This window comes from Lytechinus variegatus, chromosome 7 (genome assembly GCF_018143015.1).
Source record: "Lytechinus variegatus isolate NC3 chromosome 7, Lvar_3.0, whole genome shotgun sequence".
Classification (NCBI taxonomy): domain Eukaryota; kingdom Metazoa; phylum Echinodermata; class Echinoidea; order Temnopleuroida; family Toxopneustidae; genus Lytechinus; species Lytechinus variegatus.
The window spans coordinates 33,323,397-33,345,401 of NC_054746.1; the positions used below are offsets into that span (position 1 = coordinate 33,323,397).

Consider the following 22,005-nt stretch of genomic DNA (forward strand, 5'->3'; position numbering starts at 1 on the left):
GACTGAGGTGTAGTACTAACAATGCCTGATACTAGAAGTACAAAGCCCCATTCCCAGGTGCCTGTAAAGGAAATTATAAGAGATGCAGATTTTCGGGAGATTTTCTAGCTGCTGTGAAAGAAGCAGTCATACAGACATTAAATGATAAATTCAAAAACTCTGAGAAGCTTATAAATAGAGTAGAGCAACAAGAAGGAAAGATTCATGAACTTGAAAATCAAGTGGATAGAGTAGAACATGAAATAAAGAATCTCAGAGCGCAGGCAGAATGTCAAAATGAATGCATAAAAAATTTGCAAATGGCCCTGAATGACCAGGAACAGTACTCGAGAAGGAACTGCAGTCAGTAGGCAGGTAAAAAACGTGGCTTCTTTCATCCAAATGATATTCATGACTTGAGAGGTTTTGCATACTTAATGAGCTTGATGCGGACCAAAACATCTCTTTTCAGTCGGTCATTGCTGCTCTAATTGGGCATCGAATTTCATATTGGTAAATTTGTAAAGAAGAAGAATCATTCTTTCAGGTCATGTGTTTGAATTTATTCAAAGATTTTGTAATATAGGTTAAAATTTTGATCTAAAATATACTACAAAATAATTATTTTCACCTGACAAAAGCTGTTATTTTCACACATTACTTTTGTTTGAGCCCAAATGATTTTTAGATCATGATAAAGCTGAATATGTATGCTTTAAAATTATATAGGTTTCAAAATAAGAATTGGTTTAATCGGGTCAAGATCACACTTTTCATTTGCCAAGTACATAAAGCAGCTTGAAAACAAGAATACTGCACTCTAATTGGTCAAAGAGACCACACAGTAGCAAATTCTAACGGTTCCAGTGCCTGGGTTCATGGGAAGGTCACACTTCCCACGTGGTAATTTCCTCAAATACCCCGTGCCTGTTGTTCTGTGGAATCCATGACACATGTTCCGGCGACGATTGCTCCTCGACATTTGCTCCGCCGAAATTTGCTCCGCCGACATTTGCTCCGCCGATATTTGCTCCGCCGAAATTTGCTCCGCCGAAATTTGCTCCGCCGAAATTTGCTCCACCGGCAGTTGCTCCGCCGACAGTTACTCCGCCGACAGTTGCTCCACCGACAATTGCTCCACATTTAGCGACAAATGCTCCGGCGACAAATGCTACCCGAACGACACATGCTCCGGCGACAATTGCTCCGCCAATATTTGCTCTGCATGTAGGGACAGTTGCTCCACCGACATTTGATCCTCATGTAGAGACAAATGCTCCGCCAATGGTTGCTCCGTCCACAATTGCTCCATCGACAATTTCTCGGCATGTTGCTTTAAAAAATAAATATAAGACCTACATAAAATACCTGCGACAAATGCTCCTCGAATAACAATTGCTTTGTTCACAATTGCTCTACTTACTGTTACAAGGCCTAAAAGAAAACAAGACACTTGCTCTGACGAAAATATTTGTTATATCCTTTTGCGTTACATACTTTTTGTATTGTTTTGTTTTACCATTCAAATTGTTGTACCACTTTATATCATAGGCAAATCCAGGGGGCGAGAGGCCCGGGTCCCCCCTCCCCTTATTGGCGGAGCAAAAAAAAGATAAAAAATGGGGACAGGGGGAAAAAGAAAAAAAACAGGGAAAAGAGAGAAAAAAGAAGAGGAAGACAGGTGAAAGACTTGGAAATAAAAATTAATCTCTCATATTTCACTATATAAAATTTTCGCTCGCACTTCGTGCTCGCATTGCCTGTTAGTTGATTACATATCTTGTTTAATATGGAGCTTAAATATCAGTTTGGAAATCAATATGCAAAAGATATTTCGCCGCGGAAATCGAACTTTCATTATTTTGTTTCATTTACAAATTGATTGCTTTAATTTGATTTTTAAAAATGTTAGTTTTACGATCTGAACATTAATATTTTCTGCTGGTGCTACACGCTTGCAAATGTTAACTTACCTTTATTATTTTCGTGTATTCCATAAAGTTTTCAAAATATTCCTTTGCAGATCTGATTGTTAAAACGTATTAGCTAGCGACATGCTCGCATTTTGATTGGCAAGTAATGTATGTACCAATATTGATTATGCATCAAACTTCTTAAAATTCCACATTTCGTGACAGTCTATCAAAAGTTTCGGCTCGTGATTTGCGCTTGCATTAATTGTTAAAAATGTATTTACTCATGCATCTCATTCATAATTACCAAAGTTCTTAAAATGTCCAGTTTTCAGGCCATAATTTCGTGCCCTACTCAGGCATATTAGCTTAATGAATAAGATAAATAATTTTATAATTAAATTGTCCCTTTTGTTTCATCTCGCACTTAGCAAGAGGAATAGGTAGATCATGTGATGACTTGTCCTAATGACGTCCCGGTCTCTTGTCAAAACCTAAAGTAATAATAATGAAAAATATTAGCTGTTTTTTAAGTACGATCCATATCCACCTCACAATTTTCCTACAAATTGCTTGAAATATAGAGCTGAAATACACTCTTTTTTATTGATTTTCATGATAAAAGATATATTTAGAATGCCTAGTTTCTAGGTCTAAATATGAAACACACGCGAGCATGTTTCATCAGATACGCAACTTGTTCTCTATTTAAATCATTTTCCAGTTTCAGATTAAAATATCAACAATTTTCCGCTCGTGCTCTGTTCTTCCATTATTAATACAGGAAGATCCCCTATTACTCATCCTATTCATGATTTACAAAACATGAATAGAGTGTCCCGTTTTTGTCTCACCTGCGAAGCAGAGTGAGACTATAGGCGCCGCTTTTCCGACGGCGACGGCGGCGGCAGCGGCGGCGGCGTCAACATCAAATCTTAACCTGAGGTTAAGTTTTTGAAATGACATCATAACTTAGAAAGTATATGGACCTAGTTCATGAAACTTGGCCATAAGGTTAATCAAGTATTACTGAACATCCTATTAAAGTTTTATGTCACATGACCAAGGTCAAAGGTCATTTAGGGTCAATGAACTTAGACCATGTTGGAGGAATCAACATTGAAATTTTAACCTGAGGTTAAGTTTTTGAAATGTCATCATAACTTAGAAAATATATGGACCTAGTTCATGAAACTTGGACATAAGGTTAATCAAGTATCACTGAACATCCTGCATGAGTTTCACGTCACATGACCAAGGTCAAAGGTCATTTAGGGTCAATGAACTTTGGCCGAATTGGGGATATCTGTTGAATTCCCATCATAACTTTGAAAGTTTATGGATCTGATTCATGAAACTTGAACATAATAGTAATCAAGCATCACTGAATATTTTGTGCAAGTTTCAGGTCTCATGATTAAGGTCAAAGGTCATTTAGGGTCAATGAACTTTGGCCAAATCGAGGGTATCTGTTGAATTACCATCATAACTTTGAAAGTTTATTAGTCTAGTTCATTAAACTTGGACATATGAGTAATCAAATATCACTGAACATCCTGTGCGCATTTCAGGTCACATGACCAAGGTCAAAGGTCAATGAACTTTGGCCGAAGTGGGTGTATCAGTTGAATTACCATCAAAACTTTGAAAGTTTATGGATCTGATTCATGAAACTTGTACATAAGAGTAATCAAGTATCACTGAACATCCTGTGCGAGTTTCAGGTCACATGATCAAGGTCAAAGGTCATGTAAGGTCAATGAACTTTGGCCATGTTGGGGTTTTTTGTTGAATAACCATCATATCTCTGTAAGTTTATTGGTCTAGTTCATAAAAAGTGGACATAAGAGTAACCATGTATCACTGAACATCTTGTGCGAGTTAGAGTAGTATTCAAAGTCAGCACTGCTGCTATATTGAACCGCGTGATGCAGGTGAGACGGCCAGAGGCATTCCACTTGTTAGGACTAAATTTCGAATTTTTTCGCTCGCATCAATCGTTTAGTTATATAGCTATCCTTTTCATGATTAAAGAAATTGATTTAATTTTTTCATTCTTTATGTAGAAAGGTAAAAATGTTTAGCTTGCGCTTCGCGCTCGCATTATTTCATCGCTTAAATATGTAGTGTCTTCATGGCTAACTGCAAGCAGTCCTTAACAGGTACCTTTTCGATCAGTTCAAAACGTATATATGAAAAAATTGCTTGCGTTTTGCGCTCGCATTATTACTGTTAGGAAGATCCCCAATTACTCATCCTTTACATAATTTACAAAACGTGAATAGAGTAGGCTATGTCGTTTTAGGTCTTAATCTCGAAATTTTCCGCTTGCGTTTGGCGCTCGCATCAATCGTTTAGTTGTATACCTATCCTGTTGAAATCACAAAAAGTGTTAGAATTTCCATTTTTAGAAATGTCAAACAAATTCAGCTCGCATTTCGCGGTCGCATTATTTGATTGTTAAAATATGTAACTCCTTCATGGCTAACTGCAGGCAAACTTAGGTACCTTTTTGATCAGTTCGAAGCGCGTATTAACAATTTCTGCTCGCGCTTCTCATTTGTAGTTTTTATCCAGTTGCATACACATCTTTTCATGATATCATTGTCCAGAATGTTCAAATTTTAGGACAAAACACATACAATGAAAAAGAAATTGTTCGCGCTCGCGATTGCATTATTCAAATAAGGATTATGATATCATATATTTATGTTGATTTATAAGAATAAAGCTAAGAAATGACTATTAGGACTACCCCTTCAAAGAAATGTTAAACAATGATAATTCCACATGTTCAAGGAGAAATACGACTTTTTTTCACAGGAAAATGAGGAGAAAATTTGAATATTGTATATTTCTTATAATAAAATACAAAAGAAATAGTGAGTGAGTGATGTCATCATTTCTCTCATTTGAATACCAACCAGGATGTGCATGTAACTATTTTGTGAAATTAAGCGAAACTTAAAAATATCATAGCTTTCTTATTGTACATCCAATTTCGATGAATTTTCATTGTTACGCTTGTTTGATTTTTCTCTTTTATTCAAATCAACTTTTTATTGGGGTGGACATGTCCTTCAAGAAGAGAGTTGTCTTCACACTGCACGTAATTGAAGGGAAAAAGTAATGAAAAAAATGGAGTGAAAGTGACAGGAAACACCTTTCTAACAAGATTGTAAAACTTTATTAGTTTTCAATACCATTAGAGGGGGTAGGAAAAAGTTTTTAAAAAATAAAGAGTGAAAACAGACGAAAATAGCATTAGAGCGAGAAAGGAGAAGGGAGAGGTTGTAAAAGAAATAGTAATAGAAGTTACTAGGAATCCAGAGAGAGAAAAATAAAATAAAACAGGAGAGAGGGACGGGGGAGAAGGTTGTTTTCAAGGAAAGAAAGGGAGAAATAATCGAAATAAAAGCGCTGATGGGAAATTTAATTTGAGCCAAACTATTTCTTTCCGCTGAACAATTCAATTAGGAATGTTAAAAATATATAGAATAATGATAATGACCATACAGCTTTGGAGAAGAAGCGTTGTTAGTTTTACAAAAAAAATAATTTTTCGGTGGATGGCATTTTCGGCGGAGCTATTATCAGCGGAGCATTTGTCCGTACATGCGGAGCAAATTTCAGCGGAGCAAATATTGGCGGAGCAATTGTCGCCGGAGCATGTGTCGTTCGGGTAGCATTTGTCGCTAAATGTGGAGCAATTGTCGGTGGAGCAACTGTCGGCGGAGTAACTGTCGGCGGAGCAAATATCGGCGGAGCAAATGTCGGCGGAGCAAATGTCGGCGGAGCAAATGTCGGCGGAGCAAATGTCGAGGAGCAAATGTCGCATTTTGGGGGGCATTTGTCACCGGAGCAATCGTCGCCGGAGCATTTGTCGGGTTACCGTTCTGTGAACCTTATCCAGCCAATCAGAACTCTGGGTTTCATGCAAGTACAAAATTTCAGAAATCTCGTCTTGTACCTTTGTTTGAAAAGTGTAATCTTGACCCGATTAAAAGGTGCCGCATATCAAGAGTGGCATTGTGAGAAAGTACAGAAGTTCTGCTTTATAGTGATATTAATAGATATCATTCAGGCTCAAAATAAACAGATTTGCACAATGTGCAAAAGAAAACAGAGGAAGAAAATTCAGTTTTGAGGCACATTTTCAGCCCAGAAATTTACTTATTTAACAAAATATTGCATACAAAATAAATGACCAATATGAAAGAGTAACATTTACTCTATCTGATGGTGCGATAATTTTTCATTTAACTTGACGTTAAAACAGGTAAATTCTTAGAGAAAGATAATCTCATGAATCACGAGATTTTGCAAGGAGGAGGATTCAGCCACGAGATGATTTGGATGAATCTGGCCTTTTTGCTCATTAGCATAGTATAGGGACCTGCGGTCTGTGTCAGGATTTTTGGCGTTAAAGAACCCCTAAGTGAAACTACAGCTATGTGTACTGCTTCTATGTCAGTTAGCAAGAGATAGATTGGGCTATGATCTGAAATCTGAGCACATCGACAGATGTCATCGGGTAAGACGGCGATTAACATCTACTAACCAAGATGGTGCAGCTACATGTACATCAAAAGACATCAAACCTAGACCGATCATCGTGAAGCTGACTTCCTACCAACATCGACAGTCACTCATTCTAAATAGAAGGAAACTGAAGCATAGTGGAATCAATATAAGGAGGATCTTACCAGAACATATCGCAATCTTCTGAACAGTGCTTACATGGCCAGTAAACAACAAACAGTAAGATTTTGGCAGCATGGTCATCTGACGGACGCATTCTCATTTCTCTGTAAGCAACAGATGGTAGGACAGTGAGGAAACAAATAACAACAAAATTGGACTATGATGGATACTTTGACTCTTCTTACATGTACCTACCTGAAAGTTAACTGAGAGGGGTTGATGAATTCTTACTTCGTGATTGCTCTCTTGTATGTCATATTTGTATACTACAAACCTATTTATATTCACATGTACTCAATTCTATATTTAATTTATCTGAATATGAAATGAAAGGGGCTGATTTAATATTATTTCATGGAGGGATTTCTCTTAAAGATTATATTACTCTTTAGGAGACCCCTGTTTGATTTTGAATGCGTATTGAAAATATTTGTAGAACATTCGTGATTTTTTTCTCTCTCTTCTCTCTGAATTCTTTCATATAAAAAAATGTAGTAATAATAGATAAGAGACATATAAAGAAATCACGAATGCTCCCTATACTTATATATCATGTTGGTATAAACTTATTTAAATTAACTTACTCAATGTATATAGTCTCTAGACGTTTATGTAAATACGGTGACTTATTACTCTTTATTTTCTCTTTGTCACAATCTTTGTTGTTGTTGATGCTATATATCTAATTGAATGCATGGGGCGTGTGCAATCAGTGGTGAATGTATGAGATGTGCAAACCCTACACAAGATATGTTACATTATGATATGCGGAACTTGTATAGACATTTTTCCTTTTAATCATTACAAATGTGATGATGATTACATATTGAATATGCATGCTTTTTTTCCATTTGAATATTGACATTGATTCTAACCACTTTGAAAATATGAAAATCAATCCATTTTTATTATGTGAAACTGATGATAATGTTAAATATATAAATGAAAATTTGCATTTAAATACTGACTTTGAATCTCCTTGTGATATCGAACCAAGGAAATGCTCATATACTGTTTGCGAAGAATTCAGTGCCAATTATAAAAAAAATATAATAGTTTTTCACTACTCCATGTCATTTGTAGGAGTTTATGCCAGAATTTTGATGCATTTTGTTCAATGTTAGCTTGAATATACATGTATCATAAATTTACAGCCATTTGTGTGACAGAGACCTGGTTTCAATCAAGTAAAAGAACTGAGATGTATAATATAGATGGTTATAATCCTGTATATATAAACAGACAACATAAATTAGGAGGTGGTGTTGCCATTTATATAGATGAAAGGTATGATTTTATTATACGATCAGATCTGAATTGTAGCATGCCTGAATGTGATATGTTGTTTTTTTAAATTAAAATGTAAGAATTATAAACCAACTGTGATCGGATGTGTGTTTAATTGTATGATTGTTACTATGTTTTTATATCAATATTCCACTCAATTTATGATACATGTTTTCCAGAATTGAAGTCAAAATCAAACGCGAAAGTTACTTTTAAGAAATCTTGGCTATCAAATGGCCTCATGAAATCCATAAATAAGAAGAATAAAATGTATAAAAAGTTACTGAACAAATATTCTGACAAGCAAAAGAAAAGTTACATTAAGTACAAAAACAAATTGATAAACTTATTACGCAGTACTAAATCTGAATATTATTCTAAACTCTTTAATCAAATTAGAGGAAACACACAAAAGATTTGGAATAAAATAAATAATATACTGGGTAATAAACGCTTTAAGAAGTTACCATCAGTTATGCATTGCAATGATTCAAAGTTAAATTCATCAAAAGATATAGTAGAACATTTTGATTCTTACTTTTTGAATATTGGTAAGAATATTGCTGACAGAATTCCTCCTGTGCGTGTGTCATCATTATGATTCATTCTTAACCGGAAACAAATCACCGAACTCTGTTTTTCAGACCTACTTCTCCAAATGAAATATTAAAGATTGTCCTTTCTTTAGATTCTTCAAAAGCAAGCGGCCCTAATGGTACAGGCCCTAAAGTTATAAAGAAATCTGTACATTATTTCATTGAAACACTATGTTTTATATTCAATACATCAATTTCTACAGGAATAGTGCCTAATCATCTGAAATTTGCCAAGGTAGTACCAGTTTTCAAAAAAGGAAATGCAAACGATTTAACTTATTACAGGCCAATTGCTATCCTTCCTCTTTTTGCAAAGATTCTTGAAAAAATCATTCATGAACGTTTTACAGATGAATATTTTTTTTAACTGATGCTCAACATGGTTTCAGGAAAAAAATTCTCGACTTCATTAGCTGTCTCTAATTTATGTACTTATATTCAAAATGAACTTTAAAATGATAATTTTTGCATTGGACTTTTTATGGACTTGTCAAAGGCATTTGACACCATTGACCATCACATACTGCAAAAAAAAATTGACTCTTGTGGTGTCAGAGGCCTTGCCCTTAAACGGTTTAAAGATTATCTATCTAACAGAAGTCAATATGTGATGGTCAATGGTGTCAAATCCTCAATACAGCATCTCAACTGTGGTATCCCTCAAGGATCTGTCTTGGGCCCTCTCTTTTTCCTTATATATATGTCAATGATATCATAAAATCTTCTTCTCTTCCTCAAGTTTTCCTTGTTTGCCGACGATACTTGTGCACTCATGAGTAGCAGTAACATTAAAACACTTGTCTTGTCGGTGAACAGGGAAATAGCAAAAGTATCTACATGGTTCAAAGCAAATAAATTATCTCTGAATATAGCCAAAACAAACAACATTATATCTAGATCAAGGAACAAGAGAGTGCCCCATGACCTACCACATATTATAACTGATAATCTTGTAATTTCTAAATTGAAGAATATAAAGTTTCTTGGAGTTACTTTTAATGAGCTCATGGATTGGAGCATGCACAAATCAGAAATTTGTAAATCTCTATCTAAATATGCTGGTATCTTATATAAATTGAAATTCATATTACCTTCTAATGTTTTAAATATCCTGTATAGTCGCCTTATCTCGCCACATCTGAATTATTGTAATTGTATTTGGGGTGATACATACAAATTACGCCTTCTAAAGCCATATATCCTACAGAAAAATCAATCCGGTTAATTACAAAGTCCCATATGCAAAGTGCTAGTAAACCCCTTTTCAAAAAGATGAATATTTTACCTCTCCATGAACTAATTACTTTAAATACTAAAATCTTTATGTACTCAGTTAAAAATCACATTTTTCCATTGAAGTATTGCAATATGTTTTCACTCAATTTAAATGTTCATTCTTATGCTACTAGACAAAAAAATAATTTCCATGTTCCGAAAGTGAGACTTTCTTCTTCTTTAAATTCACTAGCTTTAGTCGGTATAAAAAAATGGAATCAACTCCCAACTTCACTTAAGGATTGTTCAACTGTATCCCGTTTCAAAAAAATGTGTAGGGCCTACTTAAAGGAAAGTCTATTAAAACACCAGGATCTGTGTGTGTGTGTGGGTGTGTGTATGTGTGTATGTTTATACATTTATATATCTGCTGATAAAATTTTGTGTTTTCTTAGTTTTCTGTTTCTGATTGTAAATTATGTCAATGCTATTGTTTTGGGGGCCATTCTCTACATGCAGTTTGCTTTTTTATGGTCCTAGCCATATTTTGTTGCATAATTATGTATGATTTTATATACACATTTTTATGGTTGAATAAACCTGAATTGAATTGAATGCTTTTCCTGCATAAAGCTTCGCGTTATCGATGGCGTACAATCCAGTGTTGTAGTCAAGGCTCAACCCTCAAAGGTCAAGGCCAAGGCATGGAAACCCAATGCCAAGGCCTGAAAGCCTCAAGGTCAAGGTATTTCAAACTTTCGATGTAATGGAACAATGAGCCAACAATGCTTAGACGCCGGCAGACATGCATGACATGGCACACAGGGCAAAATGTATAAAAGGTGTGAGCGGGCAAAATGAGCGAGCAAAAATTTCGGCCCCTGTACATGTAAAACAAAAATAAATTTATGATAGATCTCGACATAATGTCAAAATTATAATATAATTACCTTTGTAGATTTTAATACATTATTTTCTACGCGATTTACATTGCAATAATTGGTATTACCACAATTGGCAGGCCCATTTTCAACGTACTTTTATCTACTCCATGGGACAGGGGCGGCAGAACGTATTTTTGTTTGGGGGGGTATTCAAAGAAAAAAGAGCGCTTATGTCAAAATGGATATTTTGGTAAAAACAGATATTTTCAAAATGTGATTATCAACTATGTGAAGTAGTTGTGTTTTGTAGAATCAAGTTGAGCAAAGCCTTTATTAAGTGATTTCTAATTGATAAGATAGATATTTTGAATTAGACTTTGATTTTCCGCGAAAAAGCGTAGCGAGCAATCGGATTTGGAAAAAATCAATTCTGGAGACTGACTGAAGTTGTAAAACTTGATTTTGGGTCAAATGTGGCGCTAGTAACTGTTAAAAGGGCTTCTTTTGTGAGATGTTGTCAGCGGGAATCATGAGCTCATACTTCAAGACATTTCGTGTAAAAAGACATGAAAATTAAATATTTCGAGCTAGCTGAAAATTTTAACACAATGACCAGAAAAGGAAGCTGTTAAGGACTGCATTTAGCGACTCATATAGTAGGATACATAACTCACTAATCAAATAATGCGAGCGCAAAGCGCGCGCTTAAAATCTTGTGGTATTACAACCTGAAAAACTGGACATTCTAAACATTTTTGTAACCATGAACACGATTTGTAACGTACTAAAAAATAATTGATGCGAGTGCAATCCAAAATTGGGTGATTTTCGAATCTAAAATGTATTATGTTTTAATATAAATTTCATTTTAAAAAATGTATATTTCATTTGGAAAAAAGGGCATTTTCAATTTTGGGAAAGGGGCATTTTTACTGTACAGGTAATTTTTCGGGAAGGGGGGCCAAAAGAGCACAAAGCGCAAATTAAAATTTTCAAATACTGACCTGAAATGAGTCATTTTTAGGACTCTGGTCAGTTTTCATGCTTCTTTTTCTGCTTATTTCAATTCTCATTTTTTGTATCTTCTACAATTATTTTACCTCAAAAACCAGAATAAAGAATACTAACAAATACAGTTAGGTTCAAAAGGATATTAAATAACGGGGTGCCACCATATCCTTAGTTGGCGGAGGGTAAATACTAATCATTTCTGGAAACAGTTAAATAGAGTTCTCTATTGAACCATTCCGTAAAATTGTAGTGAAATGAAATTCACTGTCGAACCATATGATTAAAAAGAAGTAAACTTTTTTTTACTTTGTTTTGTCAATCTGAGACACTAAACCCAAAACACAATATGTAAAATTTAGAAAAGATGTACTGCCTATCATAGTCTGGTCTGTTAGCGTCAAAAATGCCCTACTTGTGGACACGGTGGACAAAAGCGTGATTTTGTCTCCAGACCTTTGTTTATGTATAAGAATTAAGAATGGGGTATGCTCCAAAAAATCTGGCTGCAGGAACAGTGAAAAAATGGGTGAAAATGTCAGAATTTATGAGTTCAGATTTGTCTGATATATAGACTAGCGCTAGTGCAAAACTCAATAGCAGTGTATTATTTTGCATTGGATTAGTTCTTGAATTCAGACCCTTTTTGAGCAGATCTTCTGTTTGTCCTCGCATCTTAATGCACCAAATATCTGAATGAAGATGCTAACCAAGCCGAAGGGTGACGGTGGAGGGGGTTGAATGTTGGTGTGTGTGTACATATTTTGGTCTTGGGGTAAAGGCGTGCAAGACACATTTTTTGCATGTGTTGGAAATTGTGTTGCCATGGTAACAGTGTATTATTTCAAAAATAAGGTAAAAATCTTGCAGTTAGAACCACTTCCTCTGTTTTTAACCGAATCTCGTGAAATTTGGCACACACATTGGTCTTGAGGTGAAGATGTCTAAGACACACTTTTGTGTGTCTTTCAGAAATCTTGTTGCCATGGTAACAACATATTATCTGGTGAAAATTGGGAAAAAATCTTACAATTCAAACTGCTTCATCAGTTTTCAATCAATTCTAATGAAATTTGGCACACACATTGGTATTGAAGTAAAGATGTACAAGGCACTTTTTGTGTGTGTTTCCAAAATTGTGTTGCCATGGGAACAACATATTATATGGCAAAATTTAGGTAAAAACCTTGCAATTTGAACTACTTCATCAGTTTTTTTTTTGTTTTGAACCAATTCTCATGAAATAATTATGGCTCACACATTGGCCTTGAGGTAAAGATGTGCAAGAACCTTTTGCCAGAGAGTGCATTGCCTTGGTAACCACATTTAGCCTGAAATATGGGGAAAACTCATTGTGGATCAGTCTACTTCTCAGTTTTCAGCCTGTGCTCATAAAAGTTGACACAAATATTCATTTTGGGTAAAGATTCATATTCAGTATTAAAAGGGAATCAAGCCTTGGTCATAATGTTGTGTGCATGGAAAAGGAGAAAAATAAGAATGGTGAAAGTTTTAAAGAAATCGGACAAGCAAAATATAGTTATGGCTGCTTTAAAATTAAGATCCCTAAGGCTACTAGTATGTAGAATTCAAATTGGCAACTGGGTAAGTAAATTATGACAAGGGGTGGGGCCGCAAGGACAACTTTTCCATAAGACTAGTAGTTTTCAGGATTTTTGGTTTTCTCCTAAATCCCTATTTTATTGGGGCCGTAATATAAACCCGGTAGTATGTTTTATTTCCTCATGAAAGAAAGATATAATTTGAAGTAAAACTTTTGAATTTTTTTTTAGCTAATTAATTATTCCAGTACATGGAAGAGTGGTCCTTGCCTTCTTAAATCACTGTGACATCACATATGCGGTCAATTTGAAGTCTTTATGGGTGTAGTGATTACGAATGTTTATAACTTTAATATGTTCACAACTTTGTTATGGTTTGTCCGATATTGTTCAAACTTTGACCTATAAACTTGTCTGATTTTTCATTTTCCTCTAAAAACAAGTGTTTATTTGGGTTTGATTCCCCTTTATAACGTCATATAATAGCACAGGGTATTAATCACCTTCAATAATATTTATAGGCCTTTTTTTTTTGGGGGGGGGGGCCGAGAAGGTCCTTAAAAACTGACAACATAAAATATAGAAGGTTAAAGGCCATGACCATGAGGAACTTAAACACTCTTAAAATACACCCCTTACATTGTTTATTTGGGGGGGGGGGCTTTAGAAAATTGCCACATAAAGATTAAAATGAAATTATAACGACTAGGAACTTACCCCCCCCCCCCCCAAAAAAAAAAGGGGGAAATCCTTTACACTTCAGCATATTGATTTAAAGCCTCAACCATTCTGCTTTGAAAAAAAGTTTCCGGTGTCCAATTAATCAATTTGAAGCATGAAGCAGGTGCTGTCACAGAAATATACTGAAAAAATTGAATGAAAGAAAATATAAGGCTAAAATCTATTGTGCACATAGGTATATTTTTGATATGGTATGTTACTGAGTCATGGATTTGCAAGTGAATTTCTAAAACAAGTGCAGATATTTTTGTATATATTTATATTTCTATAATAATTAGTTGCATGATTAAAGGTACACTTTAAAATATGTCAGAAAAAATATACTTAGAGAGAGAGACAGGAAACAGAAGGAGATGGCATGGTGAAGCTCAAAATCAAGAGTGGTGTGAAAGTTAAAAAGAAAGAGTAGGAACGAAGTATGAATATGAATAAAAGACTGAGTAGGAGAATATAAATAAACAATGGTTAATTGGGTACTGTAAACAATTTTTTTATCAAATCAGAATGCATTAAGCTTCAAATGAATGGTCTGAAGTGCAAATGACTCTTCTTACCTTTGAAGGGGGGGGGGCATTTTCTGCTAAAAAGTATTATCAGGGGGTAAGTTCCTAGTCATAATCCTTTAACTGTAATTTTAATGAGGTCATTTTCTAAAGACCCACCCCCCCAAAAAAGAGTAATGTCTAGCTTTAAAAAATGCATTGACCCCTGAGGGACAAAGGTGTAGACTGGTTTGAGCATGGGGAAGTAGAACTAAAAAGTGGTATGGGGAGGGGTGCACATCTTGTGGAGGTGGAACTAAGGTTTGGAAAATCAGCTGTTGAAAGTAGAAGGGGTACACATTTTGTTTTGCTTGCCAGTGTTGGAACTCCTCTGCTTCAGCAGAGGATATCATATTCACCCAGTGTACCTCCAGCCGATATGCCCTTAAGGGGATGCGTTTTTTTAAGAGTGTTTATCATTTTTATGTTTCTAATGGCCACTGCCTTTAACTTTCTTTGATGTCAGATTTAAAGGACTAATCCTGCCCCTTCCCCTCAAACCAAGAAATATTAATGAAGGTGATTAATACCCCCACATTTTAATGCAGAGAAGACATTTAGAATTTAATATGAATCTTTAGCCTATGGGCTATTCCACGGTTACTCACGTTACATTTGGAGACACCTTGACTCATACTTGGAGCTGTAACTCCATTATTATTGATAGGAACTAAACATCTCCTTATCACAACAAAGTACACAGTCTGACTATCCTTTGTATAAAAACAAAACTTGGGAAATTCTATTATGCTCCTGGCAAATCTTTGGAATGTGTCGGTTACTCACGTTACATGATTTGTCCCAACCTGTGGAATTGCTGCTATGATGAATATTTCTTCCAATTTTTATGAGCACTGACTAAAAACAGGGGAAGAAGTTTGATCCACAAGTTTTCCTACATTTCTGGCTATCATATGTGGCTACCCTGGTAATGCACTCTCTGACAAATGCAAAAAAAAAGGTTCTTGCACATCTTTACCCCAAGGCCAATGTGTGAGCCAAATTTCACGAGAATTGGTTCAAAACTGATGAAGTAGTTCAAAAATTGCAAGTTTTTTACCTAAATTTTGCCATATGATATTTTGTTACCATGACAACACAGTTTCTGAAACACACACAAAAAGTGCCTAGTACATCTTTACTTCAATACCAATGTGTGTGCCAAATTTCATTAGAATTGATTGAAAACTGATGAAGCAGTTTGAATTGTAAGATTTTTTCCCAATTTTCACCAGATAATATGTTGTTACCATGGCAACAAGATTTCTGGAAGACACACAAGTGTGTCTTAGACATCTTCACCTCAAGACCAATGTGTGTGCCAAATTTCATGAGAATCGGTTAAAAACAGAGGAAGTGGTTCTAACTGCAAGATTTTTACCTTATTTTTGCAATAATACACTGTTACCATGGCAACACAATTTCCAACACATGCAAAAAATGTGTCTTGCACACCTTTACCCCAAGACCAAAATATGTACACACACACCAACATTCAACCCCCTCCACCGTCACCCTTCGGCTTGGTTAGCATCTTCATTCAGATATTTGGTGCATTAAGATGCGAGGACAAACAGAAGATCTGCTCAAAAAGGGTCTGAATTCAAGAACTAATCCAATGCAAAATAATACACTGCTATTGAGTTTTGCACTAGCGCTAGTCTATATATCAGACAAATCTGAACTCATAAATTCTGACATTTTCACCCATTTTTTCACTGTTCCTGCAGCCAGATTTTTTGGAGCATACCCCATTCTTAATTCTCATACATAAACAAAGGTCTGGAGAAAAAATCACGCTTTTGTCCACCGTGTCCACATAATTCCGCTAACTGACCAGACTAATTAACTGATTTTGCAGTATATTCTGCTTTACCAGCCAAAATATGTCGCCCCCATCTTTCTTAAGCCCGCACATTTTTCCCCCTTCTCCTCTCCCCTCTCTCTATCTTCCCATTCCTCTTTCTCGCCTGTTTAAAAATTTCAGAACCCCCCCTCAAAAGAGAGAGAGAGAGTTCCACTACCAAGAATAAACTTAGATAAGGAGAAGGTGTAGATATCATATCGATTTTTATACATATTGTCACAAAATTTGCTTTTGCTATAGTAAGAGGGTGAAATCTTTTGCTTGCTTGCTTCAATCGCTTTTCAACTTTTTTTGTAGAAATTTAGCTCTATATGGCATGCATGGCCCCTAAAATTCTTTGGCTCATCATGCCATTGACATTGCCCATTTGGATATGACAAAATTGAACATTATGTTCAAGTTTACCAAATCTTTTCAAAATAAAGAAAACAATAGAAGGAAAATCCTACTAGAATAGAAATCAACCTTGTTCATTCATTGGAGTTTCAGTTAGCTGTATTTAAAGTGTGAAAACTGTTGTCGAAATTCAGATCTGTCAGAATTATTCCCGTCATCAAATCACTATTATCTTTATCATAATCATTATTAAAACCATTATTATCATTATGATTAACATTGTTATTATCACCATTATTCATGATTACAACTTACCAATATGTTATTTTTCATCACTGCTGTTTCCTGTATTACATATATGATAATTCTTGATTATGGTGATAATTACTATTATTTATGGCACTGCTAGTACACTTACTACTGCTGCTGCTACTGCTGACTGGTAGTATATTGACCATTAGTGTCATTAAATATACAGAATAATAATATTAGATATTTGTAATTACTTATGTAAAAACAAATGAATGTATTAAATACAAAATGCCTTGAAAAAGCCTTGAAAATGCTTTGAGATTTCAAGCCTCAAATTCCTCAAGGCCAAAACCAAGGCACTCTCAAGTTCAAGGTATGAATGTTCAAGGCCAAGGCTTTAAAAAAGTAGGCCTTAAGGCCAAGGCCGAGCACCAAGGCACTACAACACTGGTACATTCATGAAAAGTCCTGTTTACATCATGATGTGACGGGGAAATTTTGGGCTCTTGTCAACCAACCCCTCCCCCCCCCCGTCCTCTATTATGCCCTCGGAAAATTACAACATTAAGTGTAGCCATGAGGACTTATTTTGATTTCAAGCCCGAGTCTGTGAGGCAGTATTCATGTTTGATCAGTACCCAGTTTACCAAAGTTTTGAAAAAAGTGAAATCTGCATGTGACCTTGTTTTCATATGAATATACATGCGACTGTTGACAACCAAGAACAACTGAAAGGAAAGTAGTTTCCCTGAAATCACATGAAATAAGGCAAAATTCATGACATTTATTTGTATCAAGGCTGAATATCAGACAAAAAAAAACGCATTACATTTTCGATATGCACATTGTCACAGTATAGGCCAGCATGATCAATGCTCTTGACTTTGAACTTTCTCTTTGATGGAACGCAATGCGCGAGAGAAAATACTACCCTATAACACTAAACGGGTACCTTTAGCCAAAATTAACTGTACTCACATATTCAGCGAGGTAGTTTACGATTGCTTCAGCAACCTCCGTGGAATAATGTGGTCGATATTGGAGATAGTTGATAGCGACCTCTTTGTCTTCAAAGAAACGACTCATACTGGAAACAATACTGCGACAATAAGGATAACACAACGATCACAATAATTACATTTGCGCCTACCATATACTGAGGAAGCAATGTCTTTCACAAGGCGCCGAAAGTGACGAGAATAATATTTTGGCAATGATCTAGCTAGCGTCGCGTCACAAGGCGGCGCGATAACACATCATACAATGGCGCAATACAGTGTGTCCCACAAAAAAAAACGAAATCGAGATTTAGCGATGACTTATCATAACTTAATCATAAATACATTAGACAAATGGCCTATCATTGTAAAGCTTAGAGTCCTTTCCTTTCATCTGGTTTAACAAAGAAGATTTCATATTCACGCATGAGTGAGCAAAAACAACGTGAATAAAGGATACTAAAAATTATTTGGCGGGCGTATATCGGTTTCAAAAAGATAATTACATTTTTTTTACCGTTCACTTTAATTTAATACCTCAATCACAGAAAATGGTCAAGGAATAACAAACTTCTGTTTGTATGAAATATGGCTTGAATTTAGAAAATTTCATAAAACGAAGAGGATTTACTCCGTTTTGTTGACGATCAACCATGCATAAAGTCTTTTGTTTACCACCATACTTGGAAATTGATGAAATGACGTTTGTTTAAGGAAATTATGGCAATACAAACATTATTTCGAAGGAACAGGACCTTGTTATTTCTTTACCACTCCATCTCATTGAGGCATTAAAATAAAGAGCAGATATTAAAAATTTTAAGCATGTGATTTTCTTTTTGAAATTCAGATACCCCCCCCCCGCCAAATGGCTTTTTGGTATCATTTCTTGAAATTAGTTTTACTCATTTCATGCGAGAATGAGAAATGTTTCATGTTGGACGAGATTAGTTTTACAATGATATTCTATTGCACTCATGATCAAGTTATGATAAATCATCGCTAAATCTCGCGGTTTTGTATTTTGTGGGACGCACTGTATAAAACAAATCTGATCACATATATTTATAACCCTGGGAGTGGGTCAGAAGGCGTATTGCAACAATTATTCAGTTAACTATTTCTGCTCCTGGCATTCAAGTGAATATCTATTCATATTATTCATTCTTTGATCCATGAATCGTACGTTTTTCTTTAGGTTATTTCAATTTTGCCAGATAAATAATAATTAATACAGTGCATATCAAAAAAAGTTTACACTTGGAAAAAACCCTGGGAATAAAAAAATATACAACTTGTGGGTATTTTTTTGACATATAATATTGGGTTTGGGTCTCATCCAATGAAAGTAAAAGTTTTGACAGAATGTTACACTTGAGTAAGCACTGTCCATTTTTGTAAAGCTCGCAGAAATCTCGTTTTCACGATGTGTCAAGGGGAAAGGCCGAAACAAAACTTACCCTGCGAAACATTTGTCATACATTTCCCTTGCACTTTTAGACAATTGAAATAAAACGGATACATTCAAGCATTTTGTAACAAATTTGCCACCCAAATTGAAATTCCAACACTTAGTAAGCACAACCTTTACCCTTTTTGTGCCAGCTGAATCTGAGGACATAACTGAATATGAACAAAAGTTTTAATCAGACATCTCTAGCATTTTTTTCACTTAGTTTTTATTACTTAAAGTGGGTTTACATTTCATTTTCATTTAATACCTGTTTCTCCACATTTTTTCCAAGCTTGAAAATGATTAACGAAATGAAAATTAAACCTAATCCATTTCATGTAAATCACAGATCAGTGTAAAGCAAATATCGTCACGATGGCCTAGGTAAGTGGGGGAGTGGGGTGGGGTGCAATGCACTCTTCAAAGTGTTTTGGGTAAGGAAACAGGTTTAAAAAAAGAAAAGACATCTTCAAATCTATTTTACTAGCTAAATTCCACGTGTTCTTCATGATTGAGATCTACTTTTATTCGAATAACTATTTCAAAGTTCTGCAAAAATCATTTTTCACTAACTATTCAAAAGTAAGTGGTGCTCACTCAAGCGGAGATATTTTTTTTACAGTTATATCGTCATTTGCTAAAATGGATATGTACCAATGTTAAAGTTTCGAAAAACCTTCAAGATATTATAAATGTATAATTTTACAGGATTTTTTCTAAGTGTAAACTTTTTTTTTTGATACGCACTGTATAAATAATGCAGCAATGAAATCATAACATTGGCTTATTGCTTTTATGTCCAGACATTCCAGAGAAACTATTCAACATGCGAACAAAAGAATATGCGTATGGCTGTGAACTGTGATATAGGTGAACAGTACAAAAATGCATATAATAATAACACAAACCAGGCTTTGAGCAAGAATAACGGGAATTATTTGTCCGAGGTTGGACTGGTATTACTATCTTTCCCGGGGGGGGGGGGCGAAGCCCCAAGGAAAAAAATTGTCCGGGGAGGGCAGTCAAATGTATAGCTGTACACACGCGTGGCCAAATTATATCCAAACACCCTCTAAACGATTTTTTTTTCGCGGGCTTTATTTATATATTTTGGCCCCTAAACAAGTTGTCGCCAGAATATGACCCACATACGATCCCGGGGAAAAAGCTTGGGGGAAATGGTTCAGTTAGTCTTCAACCGGGGTGCGGCCGTAGAATCGGTCGAGTACAATATCAGTTCCTTTGATCTAACTTCGTTGGGGATAAACCGGATTATGACAGTGTATTTCCTGATTCAGTTCCCATCCCAGGTGCTTACGCGTTATACCCCCTTTACATGCACCAGATAAAGTTCAGTAGAATCCCAGTGGCGCCAGTTACATGCATGTACGACTGGTCATCATAACGTATGCCCACCTGAGCCCGCGGCGGGCCAGTACTTTGGCAGATAGCTGGAGATATGCGAAACGTAGATTTTGACATGGATAAGAAAGTGTTTTTCAAACAAATCGATTACGTATTGAGTGAGGAAAACCTTACTGAATTCAGGCTTAGATATAAATCATTACAGTCCATCGAATCGATGTTGCATCTAATGTGGATTATTGATGGATCACTGGCAATTGATTCCATGGATCAGATCACCTCTCCAGCTAAACCATTTCGCATGCGTTGATATGTACATATAGCAATAGTAATAGGCCTATCCATCTGAAAACCATCCGAATTTGCATTTTTTTTCTTTTGCTTTCTCCTTCACAAACAGTAAGCCATCTAGCACACATTGTGATGGGCATTATGTTTTACTTTCCCCCGAAATGGAGGATTAGATTCGAATTCCCTGGGGACCACTTTCATTGTCGAGTGGATATCAGGCGCGACCATGGGGTTTCGAAAAGCACCCAAAACAGGGGAAGTAAGTCTTTTCCAGATTACGAAAATGCATCCCTTAAGAAGTATTGGGCGTGTGAAACCCTACCCTTAACAAGTACTGAAAAATATATTTTTTTTTTCAGGATTTTAGCATAATTTTTGACACACTCATAACGTTATATAGGTGTATACGTAACGTGCCATCTCTGTCCCTTTTGACGCGTGGTCGCGCCTGGTATCTACTCGTCAATGGAAATGTCCCCCCCCCCCCCCCGGCGGCCTTTCGAGCTCTGGGAGGAACAAAATATGGCTCTGGAAACTCGTCCTTAATCTGATGTATCGCTGCTATCATAGTGCCAGCCAGAATTTTGCACACACAGCGTCAGTTGAATGTTTCCGTTGCGGGTGCAAAACGTAAAACACTTCTTGTCGCTCAACTTGCATTGCAGGGCGGGCCCAAAATTATCTACCAAAATCAATAAACCGTGGAAATTAAAGTCCGTCCGCGTTGCACAGCGCCGTCTGAACAGTGCGTAATGTCGCAGTAAGCACCTTCTAACAACTCGGCTGACGTAGCATTAACGTTGGTTGAAGACGTTTGTACTGGCAAATTACTATAATAATAATAATAATATTGATAATAAGTTTAATGATAATAATAATAATAATAACAGGCATTTATAAAGCGCCATCTATCTAGATATATTCTATTCCAAGACGTGTTATTATTATTATTATTATTACCCCGGCTTTAGCTCGTGCTGCCTTTCAGCGCTCGTGCATTCTAGGAAGTAAT

At 35.8% G+C, this 22,005-nt stretch overlaps 1 protein-coding gene across 1 annotated transcript in view; it reads right to left on the minus strand.

Moving 5' to 3' along the window:
* The window catches only part of LOC121418006 (putative methyltransferase DDB_G0268948), a 38,540-nt gene extending 20,452 nt beyond the window's left edge, over positions 1–18,088 (minus strand). Inside the window, exon 1 of the mRNA XM_041611711.1 lies at positions 17,865–18,088. Within this exon, the coding sequence (XP_041467645.1) occupies positions 17,865–17,972 (108 nt within the window). The 5' untranslated portion in view covers positions 17,973–18,088. The remainder of the gene's footprint in view (positions 1–17,864) is intronic.
* Positions 18,089–22,005: the final 3,917 nt, after the last annotated feature.